Here is a 25,077-nt window from a genome sequence, read left to right as displayed (position 1 = left end):
AAATAGTATTATACCACATAACACAAAGTCAATCATATTCACCTTGAAAACTATTTCCTGTAGACAGCAGGACTACAGTGGAGGCAACAATTTTTTAGAAGCAGATGATTTTCCTGGGTGCCTCCATTAGCTATTAGCTATTCCATAGTCAAAATAAAACTGTAACGCAAACAATCTGCGATATGATTTCTCACTAGTGCTGGTTACTCACAAGCTAATTAACACAGTTCAAGATAAAGCACTGATAAATTGAAGACTGAATTAATATATACTCTAGATATGGAAGTAAGCAGGTTTGCTCATTTAATTTCTTTTACTCTAGGACTGTAGTTAAGACACTGGAGTTAAACACTTATAGTGGTGATAATTCTAATGAGCTTATGAAGATGAAAAAGGTTCTGTTGAACACCAGTACCATACGGTGGCCTGACTGATAATAAAGCAGATGCACACTTACTGAAACCAACAATATAGCTTCAAGAACAGCAGACAGCGCTATAATGGGTATAATTAGTGTCATATGAAAGGAAGCAAATGTTATAGAAAATGGAGAAGGTGAAAAAAATGGAATATCAGAAGTAGGTTAAAAAGCCAAATTTGTTTAGGATTCCAAGAGTAGTTCTATTCTACAACAACAGTGTCAATGCTTTCTTGAGAAATCTCAGAATCTAAGGAATAACAAGAGCTGACATTGTCTTGAGAGTCCCTAGCAGATTCTTCGACTCCATACTCAGACTGACTTTCACAGTAATGCTGGGATGCCTGGATCAGCTGACTACAAAAGCGGTTGTACCTGTGATAGCGGGAGTGTTTACCTGTATGCGTGTACATGTGTTCCTGCAATTGGCTCTTTTGTGCAAATCTGAGACTGCAGATAGCACAAGCAATCTTTCGTTTCCGGGAGTAAGGGCTGCCACTTTTCAGTTCCGCTGCCAGCTCTTCAGAAGACAATGTCAATGACTGGCTCTGCCGGAGGGCTTCCTCTAGGCTACCCGAGTCTGGCTGGTCCTGTGAGTGGGGGCTTTTCCGCACCAAATAGGTCTGCAGGTGCCGCTCCTCTAGGCTCTCAAAGTCTTCATTGATCTTCTGCACTTCGCCAAGGTTATTGTTTTCCAAGATGGCAGCTGGGACCCCAAAAGGAAGAGAACCAGTGGCGTGTGTATACAAGTGTTCACGCAGGTTACGGCGCGAGCTGCAGCGCTCCCCGCAGTAATGACAATAGAGAGGCTTTGGGCTGTCTTTGAAAAGTCCTGGGCTTTGACTCTCCGGGTTTTGTGGGGAGCTAGTCTGGGGCTCTGCCGACAGCTCTGACTCCACCTTTTCCTGTTTTATAGTCACAGAGATGTTTGGTGCCTCAGGCTCATCTCTGGAAGTTACAGATGAAGGTCCATGAAGACTAGACAATGGTCTATCAGAAGATGTCCCTTCCAGTCCTACAGCAAGTGACAGCTGGATCTGAGGACGGTCAGCTTGAGTGCCAGACATCTCTTCCTCTAAAACTCTAGACCGGTTTTCTTTGAGGCCCAGGTTTTCCTTGGCAGCCATCTGTGATGATATCTGGATCCCATACAAGTTTGAAATTTTGATTGTATCAGAAGCTGCCTCCTGCCCACCTTCACTTGTGTTACGGTAGAGCTGGTAGGCATGAAGGAATTTAATTCCTTCCTGCAGTCGACTTTGGTCCACCTGCTGCTTGGGGCCCATTCCAGTGTACATGATATGGAGCAAGTAACTGAAGACATCAGGCTGTATGTCAGTAGGTTGTATTTTAATGCACTCACTGTTAGGAGATAAAAAAAGGGAAAAAATAGTCTGTTGTGAGAGCTAATGAATTAACCTTTAAAAAAACAAACAAGGTTTAAAACTGAAACCAAGATAAAGCTGAACAGTTAGGGAAAAAAAAAGTAACTTCCTTCTCTTCGAAACCTCAAAATGTAAAACCCCACTGACCACAGATGTGCCAGTTTTATATTTTAACAGTTCGTTTTTGTGTCTGTGTATTTCTTTGTCATTTCTGTCAGTTTTTCAATAATGCTTTGTTGCATTTTGATGTAACTGACATTAGGCTGAAACTGTAAACTGAGAGAACTATCTATCCACTCATACTATTATTTTCTATTGATCTTAAATATTGTTGGCTAGAGAAATTCTGTTTGAGCCTCATAATGACCCTCACTCTTGTGTATCATGTGAGGAAATTCATACAGAGGTCATATCCATACTCTAATCTTTACATCCCTGCTGTCTAGTTTGCTGTTTACTCAACTGATAAGTTAAATCTCCTTTTAACTGATAATATTGTCTTTGGATCTGTAGCAGAATCTAGCTTCTCTGGCATAATATCAATAAGGGGTTAACCCTTGCACATTATAAAAAAACAGACAAAGTCTGCTAACAAGATAAATTTGGAAGCAATATTTTCTTAAATTTCTCATTAATGACAACTGAAAGGAATGCCTGAACAACAACTGAAAAACTCATTTATACTTTCCATCACACTTAGAAGTGGTATAACATGCTTGAGTTCTGAGTGTCTGGTGAACACATTGTTGATGCCAATTACTCGTAGGCCTGGAAACAGCTGGGTTGTTTCCCAGTAAAGTATTTTACTATACTTACACTCGGGGCAGAAGATTTACATTTTTACACACCAGACTTTTAATTTCTAAGAACGGAAGTTGCATCATTTACCCAATTGCTGACCCGAAGATCTGTATTTTCTGAGGGACAACATTTCACTATCTCGACATTGCAAACTAAGAACCTTTACTTAAAACCTTGTGATCAGCAAGTATTTTCATGGTTAAAGAATGATCATTTCTTCCTGCAGTATCAAAAAAAAATCAAATTTTATTGACTAAGAACATATGTTAATTTATTTTATATTGATATCCTGAGCATTCATTTGTTAGTTTTTTTTTACTTCAGAGTAAAAGTTACAGTCCTTGATTAAAAAAAAAAGCTTTTTTTAGCAGTACAAAGACAGTATCCCCTTAAAACTACTTTTAAAGTTAATAAACAAACTTTTAAATTAAAACTAATTTTAAACTTAATAAACTAAAAGCAATAAAGATATTGTGGCTTCCAAAAGATAACTTTCCCAACAGAGGAATTAAGCTGTCCTTACGCTGTGTGTCGAGATGGCCAAGAATGCTGTACCAGACCTGGATAAACAGAAGACGTCTGGACCTGTGTAATTGTAACTTCTATGATGTTTGTGACTAAAAACTAAACAAGCAATAATACAGTTAACATCACAATAGCAATACATCTTATTTGTGTAGCCCTATTTTTCTTATATAGTGCTTTTCAAAAAGTTCCCAAATTATAAACAAGCCAAAAAAAAACAAACATATTACATATAACATATATTATAAATAAAAATCACACAAACCATAATAGAACCAATACAATATCATGAACAACTGATAAATGAACAAAGCAAAAAATGTAAGAGAATTAAAAAAAACTTTTATTTAGTAGGATGAAATCATAGTTATTATTTGCTTAGCAAATACTCTTATCTAGGGTGACTTACAACAGCAGAAAGTAAATACAATTAACATAAGTGAAAGAATAATACTACAGTAAAATATATACAATACAGTTCTTGGCAGTAGAACCACCATGATAATTACAATAATCAATTCTTGATGAAATAATAGTGTGTTAAGTTCTTTGCATCATAGGAGATAAGGTCTTTCATTGAGCAATATTTTGTAAATGTGCACTTTCATTTGAGACGCTGTATTCAAAATTTACTCGAGAGTCAAAGATTGCACCAAGGCTACTGACTTCTGCTAAAGAATTAATATGAAGACCATCGATAACACACTAAAGCAACCACCTTTTTGCAGCTAATGTAACATCACAGGCAATGCAACAAAATGTAAACTGTAACCTAAAGCAGCACTTTGTATTTTTCTTGTGCCTTCCTCACCTTGTCAGATTGGGTATTTCTCTTCTGCACTCTTCTACACAAAGAGGTAACTTTGTCACAACTCATTCGTCTTCTAAAGGTTGTTTGCTGGACATAGTGTAAATGTAAACTCGCAGGACAGAAAAGCTTCTTGGAGAAAACACCCACTTCCATCTTATGAGAAACATGTTTGGCTATAAAGTTTTTTTTGCTTTTTTAAATATTTCTGCTGCACTGTTTCGGGCTTACTTTCGAGTTGTTACTCGCAACTGATAATTCTAAGCTAAATGGAACATATACCTTTTTACTTTGGATTCAATATTCTAGAAAGCTTGTATCTGCCCAAATAAATTGGAACAAAAGCCTCTACATCTTCAACAAACCAGGGCAGAGTTTTTTCTTTCTTCTACCAATCTACAACCTTACTGGATACCATCTTCTTTCTTGTGGGCTGACTGCAGAAACATGATGAAGAAAGTTGCTTTCCCTGTTCCCTACTCTGCTTGCTGATGAGTAAGTAATAGATTGTTGTGAGGCTGGGGTTTAACTAGTTTTTGATCAGTTCAACAAAATAGCCAGGGCAACAACCACCCCCAACTATACTGTACAGAACACTTATGAGTTTGGTGCAACAGTGGAATGGGCATATTACCCTAAATAACCAAAGTGCAATGGGCTGTTCTCATCACTACACTTCGCTACTTTCCATCACAATAACTGACTATAATGGCACATTTTATCTTAAGATCTTAAAACTCAAGTTACTTCAGTAACTTCAGCATTCTTCTTAAACATACTATTTTCTTTAAATTCAATATTATCACAGACATTCTAAGAAAGATTAAGCATATACTGTTGATTATTAGGAATGATGATCTATCTTCTCAAAAGAAGATAATTGTATTTTTTTTACTGAAAACCTAAATTCAACAGCCATTTTCAAGTGCCCAACCTATACAAGCACCAAACCTGATATACCAAAAGGTTGTGTGAGGAGTTCCGATGCTCCAGGGAAACACTGGGAGTGATGTCATCCTAACAGTCTCACATTTCTCTGAGTGTGAAAATGCGAAGGTATTTGATAATCACTGGGTAAAAAGCAGACAGTGATGCATTACACAGTACAATTATGATCTTCCTAATCCTTATGATAAGATACATTAATATCCTATTATAAATGAGTTATATTAATATTAGAGCACACATTCTGTTAACAGCATTCATTCCTTACCTTGACTGATGAATGAAGATCATCTTAAAGTAGTTGGAGAAAGCAGCGAGCACAGCACGGTGAGCCTTGAAATACACATTGCCAATGGCCACAGTGCAGTCACACAGAAAACCAAACTCCCGCTGTATGTTCAGCTGCTGTAAGAGGAACAGGCTGTGGCTAGACACGTCCATGACACCACGGTGACCTGACCTGCCACAGACAAAAGTCATTATGGTAATGTGTATGCCTGTGTGTTTTTATTATGCTTAATTCATTCTCAGCATTTTGTGAGCCCTGAGTCACATAAACTTTTACTCAGTCCTAATGTGTGGCCCCTGCTGATTCAACAGACATATGATGTACTGTAGATATCCCTCTAAGCATACTGAATCCATAGGATGTCTGCTTATGGTCTGTGGTTCATGCCCAGGATGGTGGGAACAGACAGCAAAAGTAAATTCATTATTTACATTTTGACACCACCTAGTGACTAATGCAGTGTCATTATTTGAGATAAATCTATTGCTGTCTCTGATGCACTGCTAATGTCACTTGCATGATGTTTCAATGCCCTCCACTTGCAGTTTTCCCAAGAAGGAAAGACTGTAAAACATATGACCCCTGCTGGCCAGATAGGCATATGTATACAGTATATATATAATTGTATAATATATACAAATTGCACTATACTCTACATTGCAGTGGAATTCCTTTTAGAAATGTCTTAATCCACAATATTATAATAAAAATACAGTGGAACTCACATCAGGACAAATTAGAAAATCAGTCTGCAGTCCCCCATTTTTATTGTTAAACGTTGGTCTCTGAGTCACCAATAATTCATCGACAACTATTGACGGAGGTACAATAATTGTAAGAAATTTACCTCTCTATTTTATAAAAATGTATATCAATGTCAATTATAAAATGTTTCCAGTGTCATTTTGATTAATTGTTTAGTCATGATTGAGTATGATACAGCTGAGAGACTTTGGTGCATAAGCATAGATGAGGTGATGTAAATTGCTTGAAAAAATCCTAGTGTAAAATCAAGAAAGAAAAACAGATGAAGGAATCAATATGGTCTGCTCATCAAGAGAACATCACTTTCCTGTTTTCAGCATATTGAAAGCTGGTCATAATCAGTGCACTGTCACTTGCCATCTGGGGTGTTCAGAACCAGCTATTTCTAAGCTGGCAAGACTTTACAGCCAAACACAATCCATCAACATTAGGTCATCATCTGGGAGATCATGAAACATGAAATCTAGCTGAGATCAATATATAATCATTCTCACCTTCTTCTTCGTTTTGATCATTTTTTCCACTGCAGTTTCCACTGCATAAGGAACCCAAGGTCCTAACAACCAAAACCATCAGCAGTTCAATTATGAGGAGGCAGCTAAACTTTAACATTCCTCTTGCAGGCCGAAGACCACACAGTTGCACAGTGCTCACCTACTGTATGTTCATCGATGCAATAGAATGAGGTGAAGTGAGCAACACCTCATATGGACTCATAGTCAAGTGCTCTTTAGTAATGAATCAAAATTTTTGTGTAGACCATGCTGATGGATGTTATGAATCTGGCACAGATATGTACTATGATACACTAATTATACACCAATAATGAATAATACATCAATCATTGTGGAGATACGTGTGATGTTTTTTTTCAGGGGATCTAGATGCTACAGAACTGTACTGGTAGTGATTGGACAGTCACCTGACTGCAGCACTACCTTGGTCAAGTCCTTCCTTCAAGCTCATCTTGACAAAACAGCATTCCATTAGAACAACTTCATGTGCTTGTGGTTTATTGTGAGATGAGCTATACTATGGCTGCTCCCCCGGCCAGACCTGAACCCCACTGAACGCATGTGGGTTGAGCTGGGATAATGTGTGGCATCTAGGATTCAGTGAACAGGCACCTGATTGTACAAAATGATTGTTCAACTCTGTCACTCAAGTGATGACTGACTAATCTTGAGATCACCCAGACAATGAATGGCTGAATTTGATCCCATGTTATTTTTTATATAGTAAAATTATTATTTTAGACAGGAAAATCCCAGTTGACTCTGTTGTATTTAATGTGTATACAGTATGTGAATCTAACCTTTCAATTTAATACTGCAAGGTCAGTTATATTGCAGATTAAGACAATGTAGCCTTATTTTCTGTTAGCTCCTCATTGGAGGTGGAAAACTGGAGCCACCAAAAGCCACCAAACTTGGATGAAGAAGATCGGACACTCACCACTTGGGTCAACTGAGTGGCAGTTTGGGACAAATGGAGACTTTTCCTCTTTAGCAGAAATGCAGTGTCTCTGGCACATAGGGTCACCACTTATCCACCAGCCTGAGGACAATAATTGTTTTTTTTTATAAAATAAGGTTGAAACCATTTTATTAAATATGCATTTTTTGCATGAAGTTTACTGTTGGTATCTAGCTTATACAAGAATTAATATGAAATATCAATGATCTTGAGTATAACTTTCTCTTTTGGTTTCTTCACTACAGAGAACAACGTGACATACAGCCAAAGTTTCAGCATCACAATGCCACTCCTGAACCTGGAGGGCAACTGTATCTCTTGGTTTTCATTCCTCCCTGGACTCTTAATGACCTGATTTGAATCAAATGTTTATTTAATTGTTTTTATTACCACTATTACCAGGTCTTTACAAATTGAGGACCATCAAATATGTGTATGGCCTGATGGTCTGCAGCATACCAAGGCCAGACGTAAATGTCAGTGCTTTAGACATGATAAATGATATGAGACACAAACATTTTAAAGATGCTTTTGTTAGCTGTCACCAGATTAATATAGTGTACTATGTCCATTATACATAATTAAAAGCTTTACCTTTGATTGATTTCCAGGAAAATCCCCTGTGGGCTGAAATCATTTATAATTCTTCTGATATAGTTTATTAATAGTTTAGGATTATTGACAAATTATGTCTCCTAGCCTGGTCCTGGTGAACCCCGATTCAGTTAGTTTTCTAGATCATCCAATATCACCTGTACTTTAAAAGTTAAGAACACTTGTAAATTAGTGTTTAATTAAGGTGGTAATATACTCACTTAATGGAACTCTTGCACTTAAGAGCTGAAGAGCATTCTAATTCTAAAATAATCAATACATTACATAATTCAACAAATCACTTGTTTAATGGATTAGATACATTATCCCACAGTAACTCTGCAGTTACCTAAAAAAATGCCCAATTGGGGCTCCCCACAACTAAGGTTGGAGATCCCCTTCTTTAGTCCTAAAACTGAGGAAAAATACACAATGCGGAATAAAACGATCAACACTTTTTTATAACTCCTTTTCCGTTTTCTTTTGTGTATTACCTGTGACGAGAGATATGCTTATATGTATTCAGAGAAATGTAGTGTACTGTTTTTTGACAATTACACGTTTAATCGACAGGAATATTCTATTTGACATTACAACTCTTACAACATTAATTAATATTTCATTCTAGTGATATACAGTATATATACACGCACCATGCATACGCACACAAACATCAAATACATTAAAGCAATACACAAAACTTAAATTATGTATCTAAGAGAATATGTGTGGGGATCTTCGTTATTTGATAATGTGCACTAAAAAACAGTCCCTATTATATTTTGCTTTGTCCGTGTCAAATGTAACCATAAGTGAGTCAAAAAAAAATACTGAAACGTTATTATCAAAAGATTCCCCCATGCAATGCAACTAGCTTAACTAATTCCAAGCCAGCACATCCATTTTTCACGGCTGCTCTGAATCAGAGCTCACGGTAAAAACAGACATTGCTATGGAATGTGTCATGCAACCCAAGACCGCGTGCATGCATTTCAATTCAGCATTTAATCACAAAATAATAATTAATGTTGTAAATGCGAAAACTATTTCTTACCACCTATATTCTAGAGATTGGTTTAGATTTCGTATTTGTTGCTGTAGAGACGTTCTCGTACGGTCTCGCGCTGCTTGTCTACGACTGTGAGCTCAGCTAGCTATTGTGTCACATGACAGCACTGTAAATGAGCAGAACGTACAAAGGGGCTTCTAACGGGGCAATTATTTTTTTTTATTGTTGTGTCTACCGGAAGCTGCTGGCTTGTGTTTGTATAGCAGTTATATTAACACAAAGTTACGTTTAACCTGTTCTTCTCCCATAACATATCGAAACCAAACAAAAACATCCACTTCTGAACTTGGTAAAAGTGTTCAGCAAGGACATCGATGATAAAATACTTTTTTTTAAATATTTCAGCAGTGTTATTATTTTGCGTGATGTTAAAGAAGAAATCTTTCTCACGTGAGCAAATTTGCAAAACGACTTGACCACATGTGACTCTTCATTATTTACGCATCTTTGTTATATAGTTCAGGGGGCTTGGCTTATTGGTTCGTTTAAACAAACTTTGTTTCCATGTCTCTTCCCAAAATATTATGTGAAGAACCTTATACTTTGAAATAAGTTACACTTTTATCGTAACTAGTCTAATAAAATATTTTAGAAAATGTAAATAAGCTTATTTTAAAAACAAATGTAAAGGTTGTCATCGTTTACTGTCTGTATACAATTTCTCATAATAATAATAATAATTGCCTTGGTGTTTATATTTCTTTATATTTTTCTGTTCGCATTGTAACTCAGCCCACCACCACCCAACCTCTAATTTACACAACATAATTCACAGTTTATACAGAAAAAAATAAATATGAGGGACTTCAGAACTGAGTTCGATAATATTTTGATTGCCAAAGGACATAAGCAACAGAAATACTGTACAATACTGTGAGTCGTCCCTTTATGTCCACTGCATCTAGACATAGCATTTCTGTCCAAAACTTCCTGAAACTGCTTCATTCTTAGTTTAGTTTAGATGAAACGACATTTTTTTTCTCGGCATTTCTGTCACGCTGTCGTGTACTTGTAAATGTGATGGTGGGAGAAACTGTAATGACAGGCTGCAGGAGGGCTGGATTTGCGTGAGCAGGGTTGGATCTGGCTCAAGCAGCCTCAGTGCGGTGATGTTGCCGAGAGCGGCTGTGCGGAAGTTCTTTTCATCCGTGCTGCAGGAGGGGTTCGCCTTTCTGCATTATTCTCGCCACAACTTTATACAGGGATTAAAGAAGAAAAGCTGAACCCTCGGCAACACAGACAGCAACTGGAGTTTTTTTAGTCATTTAGTCGCAGCTTCCTTCCCTGCTGGTGAGTAGCACTGTGAGTGTTGACAGGTTTTGAGGATGGTAATTCCTTTATTTTTTTTCTGAGCGTGAATGCGGGAAGTAGCGCGGGGGTGGTGGTGCGTGAGACTTGAGACAGTCAGTATTGCACCAGCTCTCTTTGGGAGCTCTTAGTTTTTTTTTTAGCAGAAAGCTGCCGCGAACGGATAAATAACGCTAATATTCACAAGAGAAAAAGATCGAATTAGACATTATTTTGCTGTATACTTTTAATGAGTTTTTAGTGCGGTATGATTGACAGCTCTAGTGCCCGCATGATTCCATCTTAACGAAATAGGCCAATGAAAATGCGCGTGGGCGGGACATTGAAACCCCTCTTTAAACTGTCAGCGACTAGGTCGGAGATATGTTGCTATTGTTAAAAGTTTTGAATAAAGTGTTTTTTTTTAATTATTGAACTAATTCATGCAACATATAAATTAAGCAGCTGTAGTGGTTTGGGAAGCTGTCGAAGGAAAGCTTTGAAAGAATAGTTCTTACTGTATACCCTCCCTAAGTTGTACAAGAAGAAAATTCAAATGGGATCTGATTAACTTTTGTACAGTACGTACTGTATAAAATGTTTTAACTGTTGTAGTGCTATGAAGTGTTTAGGTGCTTAACCCATTTTGACAAAGTACAGACAGAAGTGTTTTTAAAACTTAACAGCTACATACTTTGACTTAGCAACTGCAGGGTGGGTCAAGTCCCAAAATAGTCAGCACTGACATTTGCATATATATTTGGAAGGCTGATAAAGTTGAATGCGTGTGTGAGGTACTGAATTTAGAGTTAGGCATTATGAATTATATAGTATATTTTTAGTCGGTTAAATTGCCCGCAAGGTTATTACGTACAGTACTGGAAGCTTTGCAAATTACTGTACTCAGTGCTGACTACCGACACAGCCCACGCTCCGACTGGTATAAAGCACAGCAGTATTGCTATGGTAAAGTAAACACGTTTTCATGGTGGTTCACAGACCCAGACAGCAGTGAAAGCCAAAGATTGCAAATACTGTACGTGTTTTTAAGAGCATCTGCTGTGAAGATTACAAATGAATAATATACTGTATAAGATCATCCAAAATATTGGTTCTTTTGGTTTCGTATTTACCTCTGCACACATTTGTTGAAATGTTTCCTAGTACTACTTATTTTTAATGTTAATTATTTACCGCTTGTGTTTTCTCAATAAAGCTCGCTATGTAACAGTATAGTTATTTTCCCCCGAGGAACGGTGTTTCTAGTGCAATTCAGCAATATGCATTATAAATTGATATTGAACTATACTTTGTAAAGTATATTAGCGGTTATACAAATTAATCGAATCAAGACTACGTATGTCTTATAACATCTGGCTGTTGATACACTGTAGTCATGCTTAATAAAGGTTATATTAGGTTTATGTTTCATTGATTAAAGTATATAGGTAGTTTTAATATTACAATATATGGCAGTTAATGAGCAAAGCGTTTAAAATTAGGCAATATTACTTTGATTTGTAGGGCTTTCATGTCATTGTGTCTTATTTAGTAACTGTTCGAACCGTAGGCCTTGATTAAAAGATAAAGCAGCTATGTATTTGCATACCAGCTATTTTGAGTTTATTGTCCATCCACTAATTACAGCCTTTAACCTGGAGTAAATTATTTAAATTTCCCAGCAATAACCATTTGTTTTGCTTCCCAGCAAGGTATTGAAAAGCTGATACATCCATCCGTTTTATAACAGCTTTATCCAATACAGGGTCATAAGGGAGCTGGAGCCTATCATGGCAAACAACAAGCGCAGGGAAGAATACCGTATGGATGGGATGCCAGTCCATCGCAGGGCACACACAGAGACAAATACAGACATGCACACTCACACCATAAATGGCCAGTTTTCTCAGACGCCATTTAACATAACACTATGTCTTGGGGCTGTGGGAGAAAACAGGAGCACCTGGAGAAAATCCACCTGAACACTGGGAGAACATACAATCTCCACGCACATACAGGATGCAGCCGTCTAGAATGTGTGAAGTGTTGGTTGGTATATGTCAGTCGAGATAGGCTCCAGCTCCTCTCCATCCCTGAATTGAATTAAGCGGTTAGAAATTGAATTGATGAATAATTGTAGATGGTGTGTATTCTACCTCTTCATGTTTTATTTTACAGTTTTTTTGTCAATGAAAGTGGTTCAATTATTTTATTTTACTTGAGGGTTGAATACAGAAAGGTCGTTTTCAAGTCACTGAGAGTACTGATTGATGGTGTTCCCTAGCTTGCAATGATAACTGTTCTTTAAGGGACTAATGTTGGATTTGCACAAGTTTTAAGCCCTGTTTGATATAAGCTCAGAAAGGGCCATTCTTAGGTATGGAAGATAAAAGCTGTCCAGAATGAGTGGCTATCAGTTTTCTACTAAAACATAGTGGAAGAGTAGTTCAGGTGATAAATCTCAACTAGTAGAACGTAGGGATATTTGGATTAATAGGTATTCTTGCACACAGTTGAAAATCTGCCATTGTGGGACCAACCAGCAATGATGTAATGTATCCATGCCATTTGTTTCTGGTTGAAATTCTGAGCCAATGATGGGACTCGTGTAAGTAGATTATTGCAGCAGTGTTCAAAATGGTGAAAGTGGTAGGATTATTTCATGGAAGATGAAATGTGCTAGCGGAAGTTGAGACCCACTGTAGATGTGATCTGAAAGTCCAGTAGTAAGATTGCAGTCTATATGTTAGCCAAGGCTGTGGAAAATCCTCAGGCATCTATGCCTGAGTTCTAATCATATAGAAAGTGTGGAGGCAGTAGGTACAAAATCATAATAATCTTTCAAGGATTTTTGGATGAGATCAGAGCAAAAAATAAAGTTTGAAAGCAGAGGCCAAAGAAGAGAAACCAGTAGAACTCCATCAGGTTAAATTCAGGTTAAGTAGCAGAATGAATATTTTCTGCTAACATAGCATAAAATCAAGGTAAATGTTAAACATGGCAAGAGCTATGACTTTACAAAGTAAGCTCATTCTCCAGTTTCTGTGTGAGGGGTAAATAGTTTTTTGTTGCATCTGAATTCATTTATTATTCTGAATTAATTTAATCTGAATTAAATCATATATATATATATCATATAATAAATAAATATGGGCTGATAATACTTATTCAAATTTAAATAGAAGTTGGTTTCTTTTGGATGGTAGAAACTAAAATAACCTATTATATGACATTATCATCTTAAAAGGTAATGTTACAGTATCTTTATCATTTATAATACTGAAGTGATACAGATACTTTTTAAATTTTTAAATGTTCTTTTTGTGAAATATGTATTTGTTAAAATGCCTTGATTAATATTGAAACCTAAGCTTGTCATCAAACTTTAATGCACAAGATTTTCAACATGAATGAGTTCCTTAGTGTGATCTTTGGAATGCACAACATATTCCATATATTAAAGAAATTGCAGTACTTAATTACGGTTTTTAAAAGGGAGTAAATGTAATATGTAGAAACATTCAAAGTGGAATTAGTACTGATGTTATTTTCACTAGTAATTACAGCTGTATCAACATTGTTTTTTTTTTAATCTTTTAGGCAAAACATAAAGAAAACACTACGCAATGCCCAAGCCCAGCCACAGTGAGCATGTCCTGCAACAGCTGAATAACCAGAGAGAATGGGGGTTTCTTTGTGACTGCTGCATCGCCATCGGAGATATTTACTTTCGGGCTCACAAAGCTGTCCTTGCAGCCTGCAGCTCCTACTTCAGAATGATGTTTATCAAAGACCAACAGGTTATGGCCCGTCTGAACCTCAGCAACATGAAGATCAGCGCCGAATGCTTTGATCTTATCCTCCAGCTGATGTATCTTGGGAGAATAGTGGTTGGCCCATATGAGTTTGAGGAGCTCAAAGCTGCTATGATTTATCTGCAGATGTATTATATTCCAGAGTCTCTTGAGGACCTGAAAGATATCAGAAGTACAAGTCTAACCCCTTCTTCTTCATCTACAACTTTGGGCCTGATGAAGAGCAAAATGATGTTTGGCGTTCGCATGTATGAACAACAGAAGCAGAGCAGTGTGGAAGGTGATCGGTTGCAGCAAGCCACTAGCTTGACCTCTACAGTGCAAAGTAGTAGCACAAGCAGCAGCAGACAGATGGAAGACATAGTGGTGTCTCATGTGCTGCCTCATGTGGACAGTGTGTCAGACCAGCCATGTGACTTGCGCAAAAAACCCTCTGGAAGAAGTTCTTCCATGAAGGAGCGTCCTCGCTTTGGACGAACATATACGTGTGACGACTGCGGCTTTGTGTTCAGCTGTGAAAAATTGCTGATAGAGCACATTCTCACGTGCACGAACAGAAAAGCATTCCAACCCCCCAAGATCAGGATGGGAGCTGATAATGATAGCAGCAAGATGGAAAGTTCAGCCTCTGAGTCATCAGAAGACCACAGCGATGTTGGCAAAATGGACAGTGACTGGCCAGAGCAAAAGTCTGACAGTGAAACATTCAATAAAGAAACTGTGATCAAGTCTGTTGGGGCAGGAGCAGAGAATAAATCAAAGTCCTCTAGAAATACCATCATTATCAAAATTGAGCCAGAAGAAAGCTCTCCTTTGGAAATAGATAGCATAAAAGTGGTTCAGGTTGGAGAGCATAGTATAGATGGTTCAAGCACACAAAATTCTGGGTATGAGGATATGATGAAAGTCCAACTTGTGGATGACAAAGATGAGGAAGCTGGCATTTCTGGCTTGGAAGACAGCAATAGCCCATTTGATGGCCATTTGCCAAACAGGGAAGACAAGGGTACATTAACCAAAGTCAGCACTATAAAAGAGGAAAGACAAGGTACTCTCTATTTGCCTTGTGAGCTTTGTGGAATTCTGCTGACTGAAGAAGATCAGTCTTCCCATTATATCTCCAGTCACATGGGGCACATTTGTGCTTGTGGAAAATGTGGCCAGATTTTAATCAAAGGTAGGCAGTTACAAGAACATGCAGAGAGGTGTGGGGAAACCCAGGATGTGGAAACTGACTCAGTAGGGGAAGACTCCATTGGCGGGGAGAAACAGACCATGGACGAAGGCCTGTTAGAGGCCGATATGAGCTACGACGGCGATATAGCTGGGTCTTGCCAGATATACAAAGATGCTTGTTTTGCCTTCCGATGCCCACACTGCGGCCTGCATTTTGAGAATGAGAAACTGGTAGTGGAGCACATGGTCAAGTGTCCCGATCAAGACCTCTACAGGTCTGGCCTGGTGGAGGAAGGAGACCGGGATCACCGACGAAAACATTTCTGCAGTATTTGTGGGAAGGGGTTTTACCAGCGGTGCCACCTTCGGGAACACTACACAGTTCACACCAAGGAAAAGCAGTTCACCTGCCAGACATGCGGGAAGCAGTTTCTGAGAGAGCGACAACTACGCCTCCACAATGACATGCACAAAGGCATGGCTCGCTATGTCTGCCCGGTGTGCGATCAAGGTACCTTTCTAAAACACGATCACGTACGTCACATGATCTCCCACCTGTCTGCAGGGGAGACCATATGCCAAGTATGCTTCCAGATATTTCCCAACAATGAACAACTAGAGCTGCATATGGACGTACATTTGTATATCTGTGGAGTGTGTGGAGAAAAGTTCCGCTTGAGGAAAGACATGAGGAGCCACTATAACTCAAAACACGCCAAAAAAATATAAGGGAGATGGAAGATTTTGTTATAAAAGCCATAAATGTGAAAAAGACTGTATTCACCCAAGTACCAAATAACTTAGGATGTACTCCATAATATTATATGTTTCTCCATAATTAGTTGTTTTATGGTTGTGTTTTATTATATGTCTAAAGGTAATTAGTGCCAGAAGCTTTAAGTATAGTGTTACATTTTCAGTTTTGAACTTTATGAACATTATTTCAGAATATACAGTGTGAGTGCGTAATGGGCGTTGTATACTCACTTATGGGTTTTTCAGTTAAAAAAGGCTTTTAGTTATCAGTATAAACTAAGCAAATCTTATTGTATGTGTCATTGCCATTATTGGCTGTGCTTTTTCTCGTTTGCAAGATGTTTGCTTTGTTTCCAAGGTGTAATACCTTATTTCAGTTGCAGTGACACAGAAGAAAGATTTTCTTCAGCTCGGCTTGCTAAAAGAAAGCACACAGACCAAAAGTGCCGTACAAATATTATTTACCTTCCCTTAACTTGCATACTATTTTATGTGAGGTTTCGTTTTGTATAAAATATAGAAGAAGCATTGAATCAATTTTACATCCTTTGTGTATGTTACATACTTATATTTTAACTCTGAATTACATATACAGTATGTGTGAATTATTTGTATCTTTAATTTTAGGAGAGAAAAAAGTAGATAGTATAGTTCATGTGATTTGGACACATGGGAGAGATGGAAAACGCAGAACTGTGGGTTGGACATCAGATGGGATTCTGTCTGCCAATAATATGAAAAGAACACGTTGTAAAGCATGCAACTTAAAACAGTGTCTCTTTAAAAACATTTTTTAAAGAATTCATGGCAGGGTAAATGAGTAATCACTGCTCAATCGCTTTTTTGACTATGGACTTTTGCTGAAAGTCCTTGATAAGGAGTGTCATTCTATTTTTTAAAAGGTTTTGTAAAAGGCTAGGAAGTTGATAAGAATGTAAACCAAATGTGTTTTAGAGAGGCAAATTCTGAGGCTGATGAATGACATGATTTCATTTAAAGTCTTTTTTGTAAATACGATTTATGTGAAATGCAACAGGTTATGGAACACACCCATGTGTTAAGGGTAAACATGTTATATTTGTCATTGCTGTTCACAGTGCTGCATGCATTCCTAAAATCTCTCATCCAATATAATAATGATCCTTTTGTTATAGCAATTTAATCTTATCTTGATGTGATTTTGTTTTCATTCTCCCATTTAATTGCTCTGGGCCATAAATTAAATGGGAGAATGAAAACAAAATTACATCAAGATAATTCGTCCCATGGCTGAGGTCCCAGGTCAGGATTATTTCCTGCTTTCAGTTAATGTAACAAGACATTGCCCTTAAACCAACAACTAGCATTAGTGCATTTAATTACCTGCATTTAGTTAAAGAATGTATCCATGATACATAGCACAAAATGGCAGAAGCATTCTCTCTCATACCAGTTATTAAAATACAGTTTACTTTAAATTCAGTTTTTTGTTCATTCTCCATTTTATTGATGACTAGGATGCACAATGTAAGTATAAAAATAATTTTAATTCAAATTAAAATGATATTTTTGAAAAGCATGTAGTGCAGTGGGCAGCAATCATAACTGGTATGTTTTCTTTCAGTATCACGATTTACTCCAAAACTGTTTTACCAAAAGATATTGTATTAGTACAACAATTCCTACTGTATGTTATGCACCTTAGGTTTTGTGTTGCAAAACGTTCCTTTGCTTCATATCCACATTTGGTCTGTTCTTAATGTCTATCATTGGTTTATCATTCCTTAATGAAGCCTTCATCCATTTCAAATTTGTTTAACAATTTACTGATTTCTTTCATTTATTACTTCAGCCATAATGGTATATGACAGTTGTCATTTTCCAGACATAAGGCTTTTGCACCCAGGTGTGGCATACACTCTGCTCGTTTAAGGGACAATCAAACTTAATTTTAGCCTTAGAAGTGTGTATGGAAAAAAAAGATGGTGCTGATGAAGATTTAGACTTTTGTGTATCCAATTTTTACATGAAACTCAGTTGTCAGGTTTCATGAACCACACATTTGTGTCGTATGATACCCAGTGATGCTTCAATAATAACAACATTAAGACGCCCCTTATTAGAACAGGGTCAGGATTGAAGAGTTTATTGAAGTACAGCTGCAGTGTTCAAGACGTGAGAAAAACACTATTAATGTTTTTAGCCTAATGCTATCACATTCTCCTGTAAAAAAAGTTAATTATTTGACTACCCCTTATATTATCCTGCCTTGCACTGTGTATAGTTCAACTGTGATGCACATCACATACACCTCACATTCATTATTTCAAACCCTTTACAATTTATATTTTTTCCATGTATTCAAAAATAGAAGTATCGCCAGCCTACACTTACAAAAATGCAATCTGCTGATTTCTAAAATGTAATTGATATTGGCATCATTTTAATTTATGCTCAGTTGTAAAATTGGATATTTGACTGGAACAATCTAAGTCTGGGTCCTTGCTCAAAGATACAACAGCAGTACCTGCTACAAGTCTAGTGCCCTAACTATAAAGGTTGTCTTTTAAACTGACAGTATCACCTCTTCTAAGTTTATTGAACAGCAGCTGGGAGTAAATGGTTCTAATGAATTAAAGAATATACAGGTTGTGAATATGTATATCTGTAGTACTATAAATAAGTGTCTAAAGAATGTCTTTCACTTCAATAAAATTGGAAGACATGTAGTGTCATGTAGTTTAACAAACTTTATTTACCCCCCCCCCCCAAATAAAAATAGTAGACATGGAGGTTTCCAATATTCAATGTCTGTGACTGTGTATACACTTATTGTATATGTCATCTGATTGTTTAATTTTTAAAGTTACACAGGCAAAGGGATCTCTGGGGTAAAGGCCATTAAACATTTAGGCTCACAACATACATACTGTACTGTAATAAAACCTGGTAGACATTACAGTAATATGTTGACAAATATGTTTGTGGAAAGCACATATTGATGGATTTGATGTTACATCTTTTCATTCAGTGGTAATATTTAGGGTTATAACTGTCCTTGCATATTTTAAACCATGTGCGTTTGGTAAGTCTTTTAAATATGTTCTATATAATTGACAATTTTAGAGGCAGTTTATTCTATACTAAGAGAAATAAAACATTTCCATTTAACTTTAATTTACTTGCATGGCAGAATGTTGTTTCTCATATTGCAAAAGATTTAAGGTACAAAATGAACTTTTTTATTTATACATTGTGAAAAAATGGTTTCATGATAATTGATCACATTGCCGTCAGAATTTCTGAAAATTAGTTACAAATGTACAAGCAGTAATGAAATTTAAATAATACCACATCATCTAATTTTGTAGAGATCCTACTCATTTTTAAGCTGAAGTTACTGAAACTTGTATATTTGAATATATTACATTTCAAAGCATGTCGGTATGTTCCTAAGTCATTTTATTAGTGTCACTATTTAGGGTGAAACATTTAATATATTAAAAGCTGTAAAATTAAACTGCAATAAATGACTAAAATGTACTTGAAACACCACAGACATTTCAATCCATGAAAAGAGATGTTCTTGTAGATAATAATTTCTGAGGGTTATGCATTGTTACAATATTTTAATGATGTACTGTACACAGAGTACTCCAGAGAACCAAAACATACTGACAATTACTGAAAGAACTCCAAATCCAAAGGATTTTGCAGAAATGTATTGGCACATCACAAACTTCATACTCTACCAAAGATGTTGTGGTCAAAATGGAATAGTTCTTCGATGATTTTTTTATTTCACTGAATGATTTTATAATTTGCACTATATTACTCCATCTTGAGAAACAGCTGTTCTGTTGGATCATGACCTACCAACGTTACAAGACTTATCCCTTTTTTTTAGCTGTGCTCCTAAATTTATAAATAAAGGTTTGAATGCTTAGAGTTAATCCATTGTTTTGTTTTTTACTATACTAACATTCACATTACAGTACATTGTAATACAGGTACTACTGCTCACAGAAGTATGATAGGATTTCTATTATTCAGCCTGAATGTAGTCTAGCACCACTCTGAAATGTGTGCAAGACCCAACTTTACCACATTTTTAAGGGCTACAGTTGATTTTGAATCAGTAATACAAATTAGGTGTTCTACTTTGCCAGGTACTCTACTGTATCAGCATTACACACACTTCACCCTCTACTGTTAGTGTAGCATTGCTATTGTGTAGTTGTTGTGCCATTTAACAAAGTTAAAACTGGCCTTGTAAAGATTTGAAATCATTTAATGTAGCTGAAGATTGTAAAATATTGCCGCTCTAGAAAATCACCCTTTGAATTTAGTCATAGTGAGGATTCCAAGACCTGCATTCTAATAAAACAGTACTTCTCAATTATCTAAAAAATATGGATGAGGTGCTTCATAAAAATGCAACATAATATGTAATTCAGTGCTATTGTATTTTCAGGGGGATGCAATGTACAGTACACTGCCCAGGAACAGACTTAAATTTACTGAGAACTACATGCTACATCCCCATTGCCTGATATGTCAGGCTTTTTGGAAAAAAGTCTACAGTATATATTGAGAGGCATTGATTTCAGTATTAATTTGTATTTTTAATGCTTCTCAGTATCTCTTTTATGTCTTCTTACTATATGTCACAGACATAACAAAGTCATAGTGCGGCAGTGTAAATTGGCCATGTGCTTAAATCTTGTGACACAAAGCATAATTTGCAGGATGAAGCATGTGATCTAAAGGGTAATGTCCTATTGCTTTATATGGTGAAGTAACACATTCACATGCAACAAGAATGTCTAAACAGGCTAAAACACAGACAGTTCTCAGTGTATTATTATACAGGAGCAATTCTGGAACAACTTACAGTATTCTTCTCATGCTTACTACATTTTTAAGGGCTGCAAAAGTGTGTTGTGTTTGTTTGTCGAGAGACTATGCTGTAAGCATCTTCTGGGAAGTTACTCCATGAACTGGACTACCATTCACTTCAATATACAGTATACAGTAGATAATGGACAGCTAGTGTGTTTCTACCTCTAGGTTAAACAAATTTTTATTTGTGTGAAAGTTTAAGAAAAAAGCTGGCACAGTGTAGCGATAAATATTTGGCAGATGAAGTCCTTCTTATTATTTCAGTTACAGGTTTGCTCTGCTTTTGCTTTAATCTTTTTTGTGTCCTAAGGACTTCAGTATTTGATACACTCCTGGAATCCTGATGCAATGCAGCAATCTCACAGATTAACTAGAAATGGAGAGAAACTTCATTTAAATTTTAGTTTCTCATTAAAAATATATAATACTCAGGATGGTATTGGCAGTAATACAACTTTTTATTAAAAATATGTAATACAGTATACATTAAAGTTTAATATGATTTCTGTATCATGCAGATTTAGTGGTATTAATTTCGAAAACTACCAATAGGGGGCAATATTTCAAACACTTTCACTTCGTTGTGGTTTTTTTTACCATTATTCATTTGAACAGCACATTCCACGGTCTCAAACAGTAAAAGCTCATTTTGAAATATCGTTGTTCTTGAACGTTTTTCTGTGAAGTTGTGCCCCTGAGAGTGTCTATAATTTTTTTAAACATTTTAAAAGGAAACTATATATTTATACAATACTCTTAACATATTTTATTTAGTTTAATGCACAGTACTGTATGAGGTAAATGATTGTGAAGTTGATCTTCTTCATTAAAGGTAAGTCACAGCGAGTATTTTGTTTCCATAGGCTGTGTGAATGTCTGAGTGAATGGCTATGTTGCTTGGGCATAAAATATTTTTCAAATCTTTTTTTTTTAAATGAAACTTGTTGTGGGAGAGAAACTTGTTTTGGAGTATTTGGGAAGGATTTGGGAAAGCACTATATAGAAATTATTTTGAATCAGCCAGTCTATTTTTAATTAAGATGTGCTTTGAAATCACCTTTGGTACAGCACAAGACAATCATATTATGGTTTCCATGAAAAAACAGTCAATATAAAAGTCTATTGTGTTAGCAATTTTCCTTCAGTTTTTTTTTTTGTTTTGGTGTAATATGAATGTGTTCTAATATTGATAATGCTGTTATTTGTATGAATTAAGATTTAACTGATTCTGTAATTTAACTGAAATTACTTAACTTAATCTGTAATTACCTTATGCATTAAGGACCAAATGCATGCTTCTCTTCCACTCTTTATCATTCATGATTAGAGAATCATAGGCATTAACATTTTTATGTGGCAGCTAACATAGTTAAATTTTTAATGCTATGAATAATTAATTTTACCTTTACCATTGCATTAATCCAAACATTGCTAGTAACATTTAAGAGATGCCATGTTTTATAGTTAGGATGTGTAATGGACAGAAACGTCCAATAGATGGCAGGAAATACAGTTTTTTAATGTATTTACAGAGTTTTGAATCTTTCATGTGTCTTCCAGAAATCTCTCTTATGTCAATGCATTGCAATGAATAATGTACCTATTATAATGATTATTGATGGTAAGTCAAGACCCTTTTTCCATTCAAATACCATTCATTTTCTAGCTGCTTTATCCACTTTACTGTAGGGTCGCCACCCCCTGTTTCAGATCTATTTTTTAAAAATCCCAAACCGTATTTTGTAACCAGTTGTATACTGAGACTAAACCTCACAGAATTACTGTCTGTGAAATATGTCGGTACAATGCACCCTGTCTGAGCAGATGACAGAGAAAATTACATCTAGACTTTGTCAGATAAAAAGTTTTTTGTTTTAGACTGATATCCAATGGTTGTCACAACACAGCGTGTTGTACAATATGTAAGTAGATGATATATGTAAAAAGGGAACCTCTGATGGTGAAGGAGTGAGCTGGCGTGTGTGGAAACAGTACACTCTTAGGGGTGAAAAGTGAGTGGCCTTCTGGTCAAGGTCACTCTGTGGCTCTACTGCTCTATCTGGTCAGCAGCTTTGTGGAGTGGTGTGGGGTGAACCACTTGGAACTGAATGTTACAAAGACAAAGGAACTGGTGGTAGATTTCAGGAGGAAAAAGGTCAGTACCTGGGAGTGCACATCGACGATAGACTGGAATGGTCTAAGAACATCGAGGCCATCTATAAGAAGGGACAGAGCCGACTTTACTTCTTGAGGAGGCTCAGGTCCTTCAATGTGTGTAGTAAGATCAGTCGGTGGTAGCGAGTGCCATTTTCTACGCAGTGGTGTGCTGGGGCTCTGGGATTAGAGCAGTAGATTCCAAAAGGCTGAACAAGCTCATCAGGAGAGCAAGCTCTGTCATTGGGTCTGACCTGGACTCCTTGGAGGTAGTGGCTGAGAGGAGAATGATGTCCAAACTAGAGGCCATCATGGACAACTTCTCCCATCCCCTCTATGACAGGCTTGCAGGAATGAAGAGCACGTTCAGCAATAGACTGATTCATCCACGGTGTGACAGGGAACGCTACAGGAGGTCATTCTTGCCGTCTGCCATAAGACTGTACAACTAATCCACCTTGCGTCTTGGCAGAGGCAACATCGACAGTGACCTGTTTCTGGACTAAACACATCTACACATCTACTGCTACATCTGTTTTCTTTCTTTTTCTTTTTCTTTTTCCCGTTTACAACCACTTTTTGTGCAATATATGCCAGGGACCTGTGCAATACATTTATATTTATATCTATAGCTACATCTATATTTATATTCATATGTGTGATATGATTTTCTGTGTACTGTTCTGTTCTAGTTTGTTCTTGTGTGTCCGGACTGTGAGTAACTCTTGTATTGTATTGTATGTATTGTACTATTATTATATAATTCGTTACACTGTGGCTGTGTTTTGTGTGTTAAGCTGCTGTTGCACTGCAATTTCCCTCACGGGATCAGTAAAGTATCTATCTATCTAGGAATGCTCTAGATTTTCCTTTTATCTCCCCACATCTCTTAAAGTTCTTCTGAGATTTCCAGTGATATGACTAACATTAAAGGTGAGCTTTACATTTTACCCCATGGCAACCAAAGATATTCTATGCCTTTGCTCAAAGCATGACATAAAACTGTGACCTTCAGACTGTGATTCTTTGACCAGTCCCTGATATGTGCTTGAAGATACTTTACTGAAACTTATGACAGAAAGTATCATAAGACGAAAAAATAAAAACTCCTTTTTAGAATTGTTTATAGTTTTCACTTAAATGTACTGTACAATCACGTATAATTGTTTTACAAATTTAAAGAAAACCTTTGAATAATCATATACTCTTATTAATGTAGAAATGTTTTTGCACTGAGTGTGATTTTCACATTCATCTGACTGTGTTGTATTTCACAGTTTCTTCTTGCACAGTTTTTTTTCTTTGTGCATTGTTTTAATTCCTCACTGTTAATTAGTTTATTGCTATTTGCCCAGTATAAGCACAGGAGATGGTGGGGGGATGATAAAGAGACCACATGCTGTTTGCCAAAATGCAGACTCCCCACTGCACAAAGTAGAGTTGGTAACTGGCATAATATATGGTAATTCATACACTGAGTATATTGATTAATGTGATGAATATAATAGTATATATTGATTAATTTATATAATAATATGTTATAATATATAACATAAAACTGGGGGTGATGTTGTGAGGCAATGGAATTGGTGGAGTTCAAAGTATCTCTTTTCTCTAGGTCACAAGGTTTTGTTGGACAGCAGGTAAGGATTGAGACTGGTCAGAGAATAATTCTGTCACAATCTTATGGAGCCATCTGCAGTACACATCATTGGATAAGGGTAAAATTAACCACTGGGATGGAGTACAAGTGATGAAAGGTACAGTGCTGTTGTATTATTCTTTAAACCCTTTGTTTTATTCAGATTATTTTAATTCAAAAATAAAAATAATATTGTGCTGGGGGCAGCATGGTAGTGCAGTGGTTAACTTTGGTGCCTTGCAGAACTGGATCCCAGAGTTCGTTTCTGGCACTGTTGTATCTGCGTAGAGT

General features: G+C 36.6%; 2 protein-coding genes across 3 annotated transcripts; one reads left to right on the top strand and one right to left on the bottom strand.

Annotated features, from left to right (window-relative positions):
* Positions 1–280: 280 nt before the first annotated feature.
* On the bottom strand, positions 281–7,474 carry zbtb25 (zinc finger and BTB domain containing 25). Of its 2 annotated transcripts, none has more exons than XM_088925508.1 (3): positions 7,392–7,474; positions 5,151–5,342; positions 281–1,780 (listed from the first exon to the last, which is right to left on the bottom strand). In XM_088925508.1, exons 2-3 carry the CDS (start codon positions 5,321–5,323, stop codon positions 622–624), a joined length of 1,332 nt encoding a protein of 443 aa, XP_088781634.1. In that variant the 5' UTR covers positions 5,324–5,342; positions 7,392–7,474; the 3' UTR covers positions 281–621. The 2 variants fall into 2 exon arrangements, with proteins under 2 accessions (XP_088781634.1, XP_088781635.1); XM_088925509.1 differs by lacking the exon at positions 7,392–7,474 and adding an exon at positions 3,128–5,007 and having other exon boundaries at positions 622–1,780.
* Positions 7,475–10,175: 2,701 nt separating this feature from the next.
* Positions 10,176–18,890, top strand: zbtb1 (zinc finger and BTB domain containing 1). Its single transcript, XM_088926080.1, has 2 exons — positions 10,176–10,365; positions 13,963–18,890. Exon 2 carries the CDS (start codon positions 13,989–13,991, stop codon positions 16,080–16,082), a length of 2,094 nt encoding a protein of 697 aa, XP_088782206.1. The 5' UTR covers positions 10,176–10,365; positions 13,963–13,988; the 3' UTR covers positions 16,083–18,890.
* The last annotated feature ends 6,187 nt before the right edge of the window (positions 18,891–25,077 follow it).

Source organism: Atractosteus spatula, chromosome 9 (genome assembly GCF_055471065.1).
Source record: "Atractosteus spatula isolate fAtrSpa1 chromosome 9, fAtrSpa1.hap1, whole genome shotgun sequence".
Lineage (NCBI taxonomy): Eukaryota > Metazoa > Chordata > Actinopteri > Semionotiformes > Lepisosteidae > Atractosteus > Atractosteus spatula.
This window is presented reverse-complemented; position numbering and strand designations above follow the sequence as displayed.